Genomic DNA, 12,247 nt, shown 5'->3' with positions numbered 1-12,247 from the left:
AGAGAACACTGTTCGTCCTTGATCCTTTTTGGATTTCATCCATTCTTCCATAACTTTCAAGGCTCGCTTGGAGGAACGAGACATGATCATTTTAGTAAAGACAGTCTTCTTTGGTGTCTTCCCGAGAGTAAATTCCGAGGGAGGAGAACGGGGGGCGGCAGGTACGAAGTTGTCCGGAAAAAGCTCCGTAAACACTTTCATCAACTTCTTCAAGTCTGAGGAAGGAAGTTGAGATTCTTGCTCCTCTTCATCGGAAACTTTCTCGAGGAGAACATCTGGAGAGGGAGGAAGATCGTCATTGTCCTTCGCTTCCTCCGAAAGTTGTACTGAAACCGAGGTAGCGGCGTCCTGTCTACTAGTTGCTGCCTCCAAAACAAGAGAATCCTCAATCAAAACGTCCTGTGGATAACGGTCTTGACGCTCGGTATCCTGACTCCCAACTGCACGAGTATCCTGGCAGCCAATATCATGACGCTTGGCGTCCTGGCGTTCAACTTCGTGACGCCTATCGTCCCGGCATCCAGATTCTTGACGTTCGGCGTCCTGGCGTCCAAGCTCTTGACGCTTGGCGTCCTGGCGTCCATCTTCCTGCACTACTCGGGCGTCCTGGTGTCTGGGCTTCTGACGATCGTTGCCCCTTCCAACCTTAAAGCCGCTTGAGAGCTGGCCGCCAGTGCGACATCTGTCAAAAGCTTCCTGAGGTTGACGAGAACTGATCGAGGCCCATTGAGAAGGAGAAACATTCTTCCCTCGTTCGCCGTCACGCCGCCCTTTGAAGTCACTTGAGCACTGGCCGCCTGTGCGACATCGGGCAAAAGTTTCCTCGGTGCGACGAACAGCCAAAGGAGGGGAAAATTTATCCGCCCTTTCTGCAGGCTGGCAAGCTTGCATAAAGGAAGACAGTTTCTGATGCATATCCTTTAGTAGAGACCATTGTGGAGCTTCCTTCTGCTGATAACTGACTGGAGAAGGCGCAAGATTTGACGAGCCCTCAACTAATTGAACAGGTTGAGGAGGGTGTTCTGGGGACAATTCCCAATTCGAAGGAGGAGGGGGAGCGTGAACCGAAGAAAGAAAAGCGTCCGACGTTTTCTTGCTGCCAGGCGTCCTGGTTGGAACAAGCAATTTACGCCTGCACTTGGAGGGGGAGCTACCTTCAGAACTAAAGCGTTCAGGACTGCTCCAATGGCTACACCCCGGAGCTTGAGAATACTCAACACGGCGTCCTTCAACATAGGGGAACTTCCTCTTGAGAGGTCTAGACTCGCAGACCCGACGCCAGCCCCGTTTGGGGACTGCGTCCTCAGAAGACAAAGAACACGTATTAACCTCGCCTTTCCTATGGCGAGGGTGAGCGTCCTGGGGAGCGTCTACAGGAACACTCGAGGGGACGACCGCTCGGGAGATAAAATCTCTCGCCTCCCTTCGCCTGTCGACTTTCCTTCTCCCAGGGGTTGGGGAGCTTGGAAGAGGTCTTGGGCTAGGAGCACGACAGATCCGAGCGGCCGCACCCTCCACTGCACTAACTTTATCACCAACACTTGCAATTTCCAGATCTCTCATGTTCGACCACAATTTCTCTCTGTCTTGAGCGAGGGATTCAACACGTTGGCCAAGGGCTTGAATGGCCGCCATCATATCCTTGAGAGATGGGTCTTTACCTTAATCAGTAGGGGGATCAGGAACTACCGCTACAGGGGAATGATCAGAAGGTTCATTAGTTTGGGACAACGAATTATTAAAATCCTGGCTACCTTTGGAAGAGCAAGACAAAGCACTCTTGGCTCTTCTGAGCCGGTCCCTTTCAAGTTTTCTTACGTAGCGGTTATACTCGATCCACTCTCTTTCAGAAGGACCCAAGCACTCATCGCATCTATCCCTAACTCACACCTCTTGCCCCTACATTTCGTACATACCGAATGAGGATCTAAAGAGGCTTTAGCAAGCCGAGTCTTACACCCCTTAACACACATTCGCACACTCAAGGAGTCAGACATGGTAGCAAATCCAAAGAGAGATCAAATTACAAGTCCAAAGGTCAAAACCAAATTTAACTAGTAAAGAAAGTCCAAGACAAATTCCAAAAACAAGCGAAAGCCGAAGCCAAAGTGTACTTCACCAAAATTTGCGAAAAAACACGGGCTGAAAGAGTGAAATTCCAAACGATGTCACCATAATGGCGGCAGGGAAGATCTGAGGAATACCTGGCGTGGTTCCAGATACCTGGATAGAGGGCGCATAGGTAGACCACCTGACATACCTATCGGCGATTGCCGCGAGTTTTGAAATTCTGCCGTGACGTCAGGGACTTAAGCTATATATATAACTACCAGTTAAGTCAGATGTTTAAAACTTCAGAATCTTGGAGTGGGTGGATATGTTTTAAAATTACTTTAAGCTTTCTTTACAGGTTGGCAGCAGAAAATTGCTCTTGATGGGATCTCTAGCGAACAAAGACCTATCATGTACGAGTGGTACAGTTGTTGGCTGGAAAACAAATTGTTCAGTATGCCAATGATGCAACACTTGTGAGTGCAGTAAAATCTAAAACTTACAAGAAATGAAGCCGCCCTTAGTCTCAATAGTGACATGAAGCTGATTAGTGAATGGTATTGTTGGTGGGATATGCGGCTGAACTCCAGTAAAATGAAAACACTATTAAGCAGTAGATCTCATAGATTTTCCACCCCAACCTCCCCAAGTGGATGGACAGCCGCTGAATAAGTCTGAAGCTCTGACTATACACCTTACTTTTAAGAAACATCTAATAAAAGTGTCAGCAAATGCCATTGGAAGTTAGGTATTATACATAAGGCCTCATACATTCACAACACTAATAAAATTAATGCAACCTGTTTTAGGTCATTTGTTCTTCCTTTACTAAAATATTGTTCTCTAATGTGGATGTCTGCTTTTGCCAGAGAATTTTCTCTTTTAGGCAGAGTGGTTCATGGTAGTAGGTTTCTGTTTCCTAACACTAGCAGTTATGACTTGGACCACCGACTCATGGTTTTTTGTTTGTCAATTTTTTGTAAGTTGTACAGTATTTTAACAAATAGCTTTTGCTACCATAATTGATCCCTGATCTTTTCCTGCCAAAAACGACCCGATTTGCTTCACACCAGCACCAATATGCAGTAAATGTGCCATGCTGTCGAACTTCTCAATTCCAGAGGTCTTTCACTCCTAACACAGTTGGACTGTGAAACAATCTCCCTGAGGATGTTGTGCAATTAGAATCTAAAAAGTTCAAGAAAAGAAACAATGCCCAAAAACAATTCACCTTGTGTTTTACTAATTTTATATTTTTGTCTATCTATTTAGTAATTCATCTTCATTTTTTCTAATATATGATCTCTTCTTTCTGATTTTCCTATTATCTTCTGTAATTTCTTTCAAATGAACACCATATTCTTTAGAAGCTTGAATTTCAAGTCAACAACCCCTGTAGGCTTGTTCCATGTGACTAGGGTTCACCTTCTGAACAATAATAATAATTTAGCTGCTGAACACATCGTTTTGCCACTTCCTTATTCCTGGTCTTCCCGCTGCACTCTTACCAGTGAATTTTATTATTCTTTAGCCAGCTTGTTCAAGACCTACAAAATTTCCTTTGACAGGCCCATGTCTCTGCTGCACAGAGTTCAGTAGTACAGACTGTACACACAAAATTTTTACTTAGTTCATCAATGTGATACTTTTATTACCAAAACTCAGCTCATCAATGTGATACTTTTATTACCAAAACTCCAGCTATCCACATCCACCTAATCCAGGCTATTGCTACTTTCTTTTCCTTGTTCTCCTTCCAGTGCTTGCTTCTTGGCATCTCCAAAGTATAACAAATGTTCTGCCTTTCTAAGATCTGTCCTTCTACCATTGGTTCACCTCCAAACTTTTTTAACATTATCCACATGGATGCGTTCCTCATTTTACTTTTTCCTTAGCTTTGTTTCTATTCACCTTAAGCTATGCTTTGCCTATATTGATTTTTAATCCCCTCATCTCAACTTCATTCTCCCATTTTTCAAACATTTTTACAATCTCTTCCTATTATTCTGCTATTAATAATAAGACATTTCCATATAGCATCTCAAAAGAGTCCTCTTTTTCCATATACTTTTGTAGCTTTCTCTATGACTGAGAATAACAGCAAAGGACTCAATGCAAATTATGTACTGATGGACACCTTTATCACAAATTCTTCTGATATACCTACCATTGTTTCCAATCTAGATCTTGTGTCACAGTATAATAATATAAATAGCTCTGATTCTTTCAAGTATTTTCTATTTTTCTAATACCTATCTAATTGCTTGTCTTGGCACTCCATCAAACACCTAAGACCCATGAAAATTTAGTATATCTCCCCTTGTATATTACAGCAAGTGCTACCAATATTTGAAAATCTGCAAAAGCTCTGATATTCATAACAAATAACAAAAGGCACAAATAATAGAGGAAAATACCATTAACATACCTAAAACAACATCGATAATACTGTACCATAGTAATTACAAATAGCAGGCTTACTGAAGATTAAAAAGAATGTACAGGCAGTTCCCAGTTATCGGCAGGGGTTCCGTTCCCGATGGCTAGATGATAACCGAAAATCACCGATAACCAAAAATCACTGACAACCAGAAATCGATGAATATCAGCACTTATCAGCACCAATAAGTGGTAATTGGTGTCAACAAGTGGTAATCGGCGCCGATAAGCGGGGATCAGCACCTCTGTTAGGTCATCCAGTTATCATCGCTGAAAATCCAGTCGTCATCGCTAGACATGCGCTGTAAAACTGGATCGCTGATAACTGGGGACTGCCTGTACAGTATAGCCATTTTCTTACATAGGCCAAAAAACAAAAGCAAATATAGTATTGCAGTTGCATAGATTTTATGCATGTATGTAAGCAGTTCAAAGAATTTCCTCTTCTTTCCCTTATTTGCTTACCCGAAATACTACATTATGAGTTGATACTATTACTACTACTACTACTACCACTACTGTAATGTCTTTCATCTTACCTGCTAGGACAGCAAAGGGGACTAGCAACAAAAGAATTGCGGACTGTAACACCTAATTTTCCTATCATATTGATAACATTAGGCATGCGAGACATTCCATCAAGAGTAACATCCTGGTCATCTGTCAAGATGAAAACAAAATTGGGTTTCGCAGCCTGAAAAAAATGAACACTGGGATTAGTAATTCAATAAAAAAAATAAACATAACATGAGAAGTGGCCATTTAAATATCATTTTCATTTACCTGCCAGTTTTCACATCTAAATACTAAAATATCACACATAACATTATATTTAACATTTTCATTAATTTCATTGTTGATACTACAGCCATAAACCAATATTTAATTGCAATGATTTCAAACATGCAAATATTTTACATATTCCATAAAACATCAGTTTAGATAAACATGACATTTTTATACAAGTAACTTACCAAGTAACTACATAGCTGAATCCCACACTGACAAGAGGTGGGAAGCATGGACATTTTCCATCCAAAAACACTCATTAAAGGAGATGAATTTGATATAGAAAGGTACCTAGCATTAGTGTAATGCTTGTTGTAACCTTACCTGGTGAGACAACTGCAGCAGGAAGATACTGCCTCTGGTTGGCACTAATCTCAACTTGTAATGACACAGCAGTAAAGCCGAGAGTCATCTCTACTTCAATGGGAGAACCTTGCAGTCAAGGAGTACTCTGAAGACTGACAAGGACTTACAAAATAAATGCCCTTGCCCTGGGTGCAGTACAATGAATACAACCAGAAAATCGTTACCACACAATATTAAAACCATCACCCAACCATTAAAAAACCAACGACTGGTAGGTACTCCTGGTACATGGCACCACCAGGCATCCCAAAACTCAGCATTCTTTAAGAAGGCAAGGAGATAGAGGATTGGAGGGTATATCCCCTATCCTTCTTCCCCCAATACCATGCCAGCCACAGCCAATGGACCTAACGTACTGCCATTATTATAGACTGTCTCCACATCGCGCAAATAACGGGAGGCGAACACTGATTTTGACTTCCAGTAAGTTGATTGTGAATCATGGAGAGCGACAAGTTCTTCTTAAAAGCCAACGAAGTGGCAACTGCTCTAATCTCATGAGCTTTTACTCTAAAAACAGAGAGATCGTCTTCCTGAATCTTCGAATGTGACTCGGAAATAACACTCTTTAAAAAGAAGGCCAAGGCGTTCTTAGATAACGGTTATGAGGGGTTTTTTACTAAACACCATAGATTCTGAGAAGGACCTCTAACCCCTTTGTTCCTCTCTAAATAGTACTTAACAGCTCTAACTGGGCAAAGGGTTTTCTCCTGGTCTGTTGGCCCGAGGATATCTAACAAACTCTTGATTGTCAACGAACAAGGCAAAGGGTTGGACAGGGTTTCACTCTTTGCCAGAAAACCAGGTGTGAGTGAGGAGACCGCATCTCCTTGCGAAAAACCCACTCGCTTACTGAAGGCGTGTAATTCGCTGATCCTCTTTGCCGTAGCTAAAGCAACTAAAAAGAGAGTCTTCCTGGCTAAATTTCTCTGCGATAAGGCATGAAGGGGCTCAAATTAGGGCCAGAGAGCCATTTGAGGATGACATCTAGATTCCAGGCAATTGACGTAGACTTCTCTTACTGGGAAGTGTCTAGGGACTTAATTAGATCTCTTATGTCTTGATTAGCTGACAAATCAAGACCTCTATATCTAAACACAGAGTTTAGCATAGATCTATAACCTCTGATTGTAGAGGTGGCCAAGACTCAAGAGGACCTCAGAAATATTAAAAAATCAGCAATCTGTGCTACAGAGGTTTTAGAGGACAATAGGCCGTGTCTTCGGCACCAGTCACAAAAGACTGTCCACTTTGCCTGGTAGACATTAGCGGAAGGCTGACGTCTGCGCTTGGTGATTGCTTCTGCAGCTTTTCCTGAAAAGCCTTTTGCTCTGACAAGCTCCCTGACAGCCTGAAGCCTGTCAGCACGAGAGCGGATAAGCCTAGATGGAAGCGAGGCTGCTTTAGAAGGCTGCTCTTCTGAAGTACAAGTCTGGTGAAGTCTATTAAGAGACTGAGAAGGTCCAGGAACCACTCCTTCTGTGGCCAAAGCAGAGCTACAAGTATCATGGACATGTTGGTGTGGGCCATGAACTTGAGGACTTTTTTCACCATGCTGAACTGTGGGAAGGCATAGACATCCAAGTCTGACCAGTCCTGGAGCATGGCATCCATTGCCCATGCCTGAGGGTTCAGGACTGGAGAACAGTAGATGGGGAGGCGATGGTTCCTCAACATTGCAAACAAGTCTACCAACGGTTTTCCCAACGGTTTCCACAGGTCAGTGCACACCTGTGGATTCAGTGTCCATTCTGTTGGAAGGACCTGTTTGCAGCAATTTAACTCGTCCGCAAGAACGTTTAACTTTCCCTGGATGAAGCAAGTTATTATCCTGGCATGGTTGATCTCTGCCCAGAGAAGAAGATCCTTGGCCGCTTCGTAAAGGGAGAAGGAATGAGTCCCTCCCTGATTTTTATGTAGGCCAATGTAGTTGTGTTGTCCAAATGGACTGTGACTGTCTTGCCGCAAGTCTCTGTCACAAAATCCTGAAGGGCCAAGTGAACTGCCTTCAGTTCCCTTACATTTATATGTAATTTCTTCTCTTCTGACGACCACTTTCTGGATATTTCCATGTCATTCAAAAGTGGCCCCCAACCCAGATACGACGCGTTTGAGTACAACAGTAGGTCGGGGCTAGCGGGTGCAATGACTTTCCTACTAAGAACCTCTCCTCTGCAAGCCACCACCGAAGATCATGAACTTCTCAATGGACGAGACAGTGCCTAGCAGACTTATCGACTTGTTGGCTGCGCACGATGGGCGAGATATGAAGTTTCTTAATTTCTTCAGGCAGTCTTGAATCCTTTTGTGGGACAGAAAAGCCCGAAAAGTCAGAGCACCAAGCCTCATTGACTGGTTTGGAGTAAATTGGGATTTCTGAACACTGATTAAAAGACCCAACTCTTGGGCCAGTAGTAGAGTCTTTTGAAGGTCCTCCATGCATCTTGTCTTCAATGGAAAGCATAGTAGCCAGTCATCCAGATATAAACAGACGTTGATCCCCATGAGATGAAGCCATCTCGATACAAGGGTGAGAAAACCTGTGAATACTTGTGGAGCTGTAGAGAGGCCGAAACAGAGAGCCCTGAACTGAAGGACCCAGCCCTGGAGTACGAACTGCAGATACTTCCTTGAGTCCGGATGTACTAAGACATGGAAGTAGGCATCCTCCATGTTGATCGTTACCAACTAGTCTCCCTGATGAATGGCTGACAGGACTGAACGGTTTGTTGCCACTTTGAACTTGGTGGTCTGCACAAAAAAGTTCAACGCACTGACATTTTGGACCGGTCTCCAACCTCCCGACGCTTTGGGGACAACGAACGGATGGTTGTAAAACCCCTCTGTGCTTACGTCTTCAACCAACTCCACAGCTCTTTTCCTGAGTAGGGACAATACTTCTTCCTTCAGAGCCAAAAACCTCTCTGAGCCTTCCAAGTAGGCTGTTAAGCTGATGGGAGAGGATGTCAAAGGAGGTTTTTCTCTGAACAGGAAGGCATAGCCCTCTTGTAGGACTTTTACCACCCAGGGTTCTACGTTCCTGGCTTCCCATTTGTCCCAAAACTGGAGAAGCCTGTCTCCTACGGGGACACAGACGACCAGAACCTCACTTGCCAGAGGCTGTTTTGGAGGACGACTTCTTGGCTGGCCAGACTGACCGCACATTCGAGCGTAGGCAGAGCTGAAATTTGGTTCTTCCGCCTCGAAAGGGCTGCTATTACAACGGGGAAACAGTTCTCGTGCTGAACAAGACTAAAGTACCACAGGTTGGTTCTTTGGCATGCCTTGTTGACTGCATCAAAAGGTCCTGTGTTGACTTCTTCTGTAAGTCCGACGCGATCTGTTCAATTGTAGCTCTTGGGAATAAAGCTGACCGATCTAAAGGCAAAAACAGGAGAGCCAATCTTTGAGAGGGAGTAACACCTTTGGAGGTAAAGGTACACCACAGTTCCCTTTTCTTAAGAACCCCCATGGAGAATAAGGTACACAGCTCTTGGGAGCCATCCCTAATGGCCTTAACCGCGCACGAGAGTACTCCCAGCCAGCCCGCAGTGAAGTCCTCTTGAAACTTACTAGTCTTCTATTTTCTTGGCCAACATCCCAATAGTCCAGTCTAGGAAGCTGAATACTTCAAAGACTTTAAAAACGTCTTTCACAAAATGGTCTAAATCCAAAGACATGAACATAATCTTAGCAGAGTTAAGAGCTGATCACCACATTGCGTCCACAAGGCTGGAGAAGTCCCCTTGGGAGGAGGCAGAAACTCCCAGTGAAGGCGCTTCCACAGTGGAAGAGCACTGAAAACTGCTTTACCAACTGTCAATGCCCACTAATGCCTTCTAAAGGATGAGGAGAGGACCATCTTTGGTAGTCTCAAGGCCTCTACTGGCTGTCTCATCATGAAGGCTGAACCAGGTGACGACAGGGCCCTTGGAGAGAAGAAAGTTGGATAGCAGAAGACGAAGTACCTCAAGAGCGCTGAATACTGGGTGTATGGGCACTGGAAGCCACTTGGCAGTTGGGTGCTCAGACACTGAGTGCTCTTAACCGACACCATACACTCAGACATTGGGTGTTTGGACACTGTGCGCTCGGAAGTTGGGTATTTGGCGATCGGACACTAGGTGCTTCGACGCAGAACAGTTGGACACCACACATTCGGAAACCAGACGCTCAGCCGCTGGATGCTCAGACAAAGATCGACTCACTGTCATCGAAGTGTCATGCACAAGCCGATCTGGACTGGAAGTTGGGCGTTCGGACACTGAGTGTTTGGACACAGCACACTTAGACAATGCACGTTCAGACACTGGGCACTCAGTTGCTGGGTGCTTGGACAACTTGGATGAGGAATGCTGCATCAAAGACTGGCTCTCTATCACCAAAGGGTTATGCACAACCCCCTCGGGACTAACCCAAAAACTGCAGGAGGGAAGAGGATTGTGCTCTTGTTCCCTGGGAATCTTACATGAGAGCAGGGAAGTGCGCTCAGCAGAAGGAACATGCCTTTTTAATGGCCTTGACACTTTTGAAAAACGTTTACACCCCATGTCCACACTGGTGTCCGAATCACTTGATGACAGAGCATGCACATCCGTATGGACGCCTTTCCAATGGCGATCCGCCGAGTCCTGGGTTCAAACAAAAGGCTCCGTTGAAGGGGCAACTACCTGTGGGCAAACCCCACCGACCTCCCTTGGACTTCCGGTTTGCTTCCTCCCAGGTTTGGGGGAGTCTAACATTGACCTTTGTCTAGAAGCATCAGTGGGATGAGTAGTCACCTCCTCCACTTGCACTGCACTTGCACCAACACTAATTACAGTACGCTTACCTCATCCATAACAGAGTTTGAGGAAAAGTCAGAGGGCTGGTGATCAGGGAGAACACAGGTAGAGGTGTAGAAGGCACAGGTTGAGAAGCAAATGAATGGTAGAGACGTTTTTGTACAAATCTGCTATGGCAGATTTGTACAAAACATCTCTACTACTCATTTGCCTAGACAGAAAAAACAATGAGAGCTTATTAATGAATTCTAGTACTCACAAGGGGAAATCTTACACACAGCCCTATATGAAGTATCATGGTCCTGTGGGATGCAACCTCCTAGGATGTCCTCTACTGGCTACGCAACACCTTCAGGCTCCAGACACAACAGAAACCAAAGAAGGATATGTCAGCAGCAGAGTTTTACAATGACTGCATAAAATGGCTTAGCAAGCCATATTTTTTACCTAGCCACTGTAATGGCAATCATTGTCATGGATGTCAGATTGAGGATGGAAAGAAGAGCTTAAAAAAAGTGATATAATGGCCTGATGGCTAGCCCACACTTTTTTTTTTCTCCCAGATCAGACCCTGGGTGTTCTACCATATACAGAGGTATTCATCGAAAGCAGATCATTTTTCTTCTGCTACAGATGTAACAGCAAAGCAAGTTCCAATTTCATTCACACCCTCACCAGTCATATTTTCCTGACAGATGTCTTCAAGACACAGCAGTTTCTCCATGAATTTCTAACCAAGTCCAACTAGCAAGTATAAGTTTTTGGAGCCAGGTTGCTGGAGGGTATTGCCAACACCAGGGAGATGGTGTTGCCACTCACTTGGACATTAACTCTACACATTAAGATGGTGGTTTACCTGTTGGTCAATGAGATGATAAAGAAGAGGGACAGAGAAAAAGGAGTTCACTGGCTTCCTGTCTCTCTTAAACATTAAGGACTAGGAAACTTTGGATATGCTGCACCTACCCTTTTTCCTAGACTTCTACAACAACCAGAACAGTGATATTCACTAAGGGCAGCACATCTTCTTTGTCCAGGCAACAGTCAGCACCCAGGACTTAAAAGCCATGGTTATATTCACAAAAGAAAAGCATAAGAGGATGCCTGGTGAACCTTCTAGGCATTCCTATCCATCAACCCAATAGGTTGATTTCAGTGAGGAAGCACCAGTCACCTTTTCTCTTATGGTACAGTCACCTTTTCTGTTATGGTAAGATGGCCAGCTTAGAGCAAAGTCCCCTGGTAAGGGGGACCAGAGAAAAATGAGGACACATTCTTCAACTGGTGTAGGCTTGTCTGAAGAAACTTAGGAGATTCGAGGAGATGGGTACTGAACTGTGGATGTTCAAAGTACAGGTATTTAGGGTCCATTATTAACTTTCCTTTCTGGAGACGCACTGCCACTCTTGTCCCAGGCAGTAAATTTCATTTTGTACAATCTTTACCATTGAGTTCCCATGCCTCGAACAGGAAGGTGAGGCTGCTGTTGCAGAAGCAGACAATCAAGGAGCCTCAGGACAGACTACCTTATTTCTACAGTTGCCCATCTTGGTGACAAAGATGACATAAGGATGGCAGCTGGTAAGCAACTTCACCACACTAAGTGACTTTTTTATGTAGTACACCCCTTCAGGATGTTGATGATTGAGTCAGTGTAGCAATCCATTATGAAGCATACTCTTCACTTTGTTTCGGGGCAAGGATTTTTGGGCCTGGCAAGTTCATCCAGCATGTCTTTACTTAGATCTTGGCACCTAGGGTGGCATGGGGTACTGGAATTGCATATGGCTTTGGAAGAACTGGTTGGTGATGACATC

General features: G+C 44.4%; 1 protein-coding gene across 6 annotated transcripts in view; it reads right to left on the bottom strand.

The window, feature by feature from the left end:
• LOC136838841 (N-acetylglucosamine-6-sulfatase-like) overlaps positions 1-12,247 on the bottom strand; it is a 106,589-nt gene that overhangs the window by 57,654 nt on the left and 36,688 nt on the right. For all 6 annotated transcript variants that reach the window (XR_010853138.1, XM_067104480.1, XM_067104477.1 and 3 more), the window contains one exon: positions 5,031-5,185. Coding sequence is in view for 5 of the 6 variants with exons in the window: in XM_067104480.1 (XP_066960581.1) it covers positions 5,031-5,185 (155 nt within the window). In the remaining variant the exon portion in view is untranslated. The remainder of the gene's footprint in view (positions 1-5,030; positions 5,186-12,247) is intronic.

The sequence above is a fragment of the Macrobrachium rosenbergii genome, chromosome 5 (genome assembly GCF_040412425.1).
Source record: "Macrobrachium rosenbergii isolate ZJJX-2024 chromosome 5, ASM4041242v1, whole genome shotgun sequence".
NCBI classification, from domain to species: Eukaryota; Metazoa; Arthropoda; class Malacostraca; order Decapoda; family Palaemonidae; genus Macrobrachium; species Macrobrachium rosenbergii.
The sequence above is the reverse complement of the archived record's forward strand: the minus strand, read 5'-3'. Positions and strand labels throughout refer to the sequence as shown.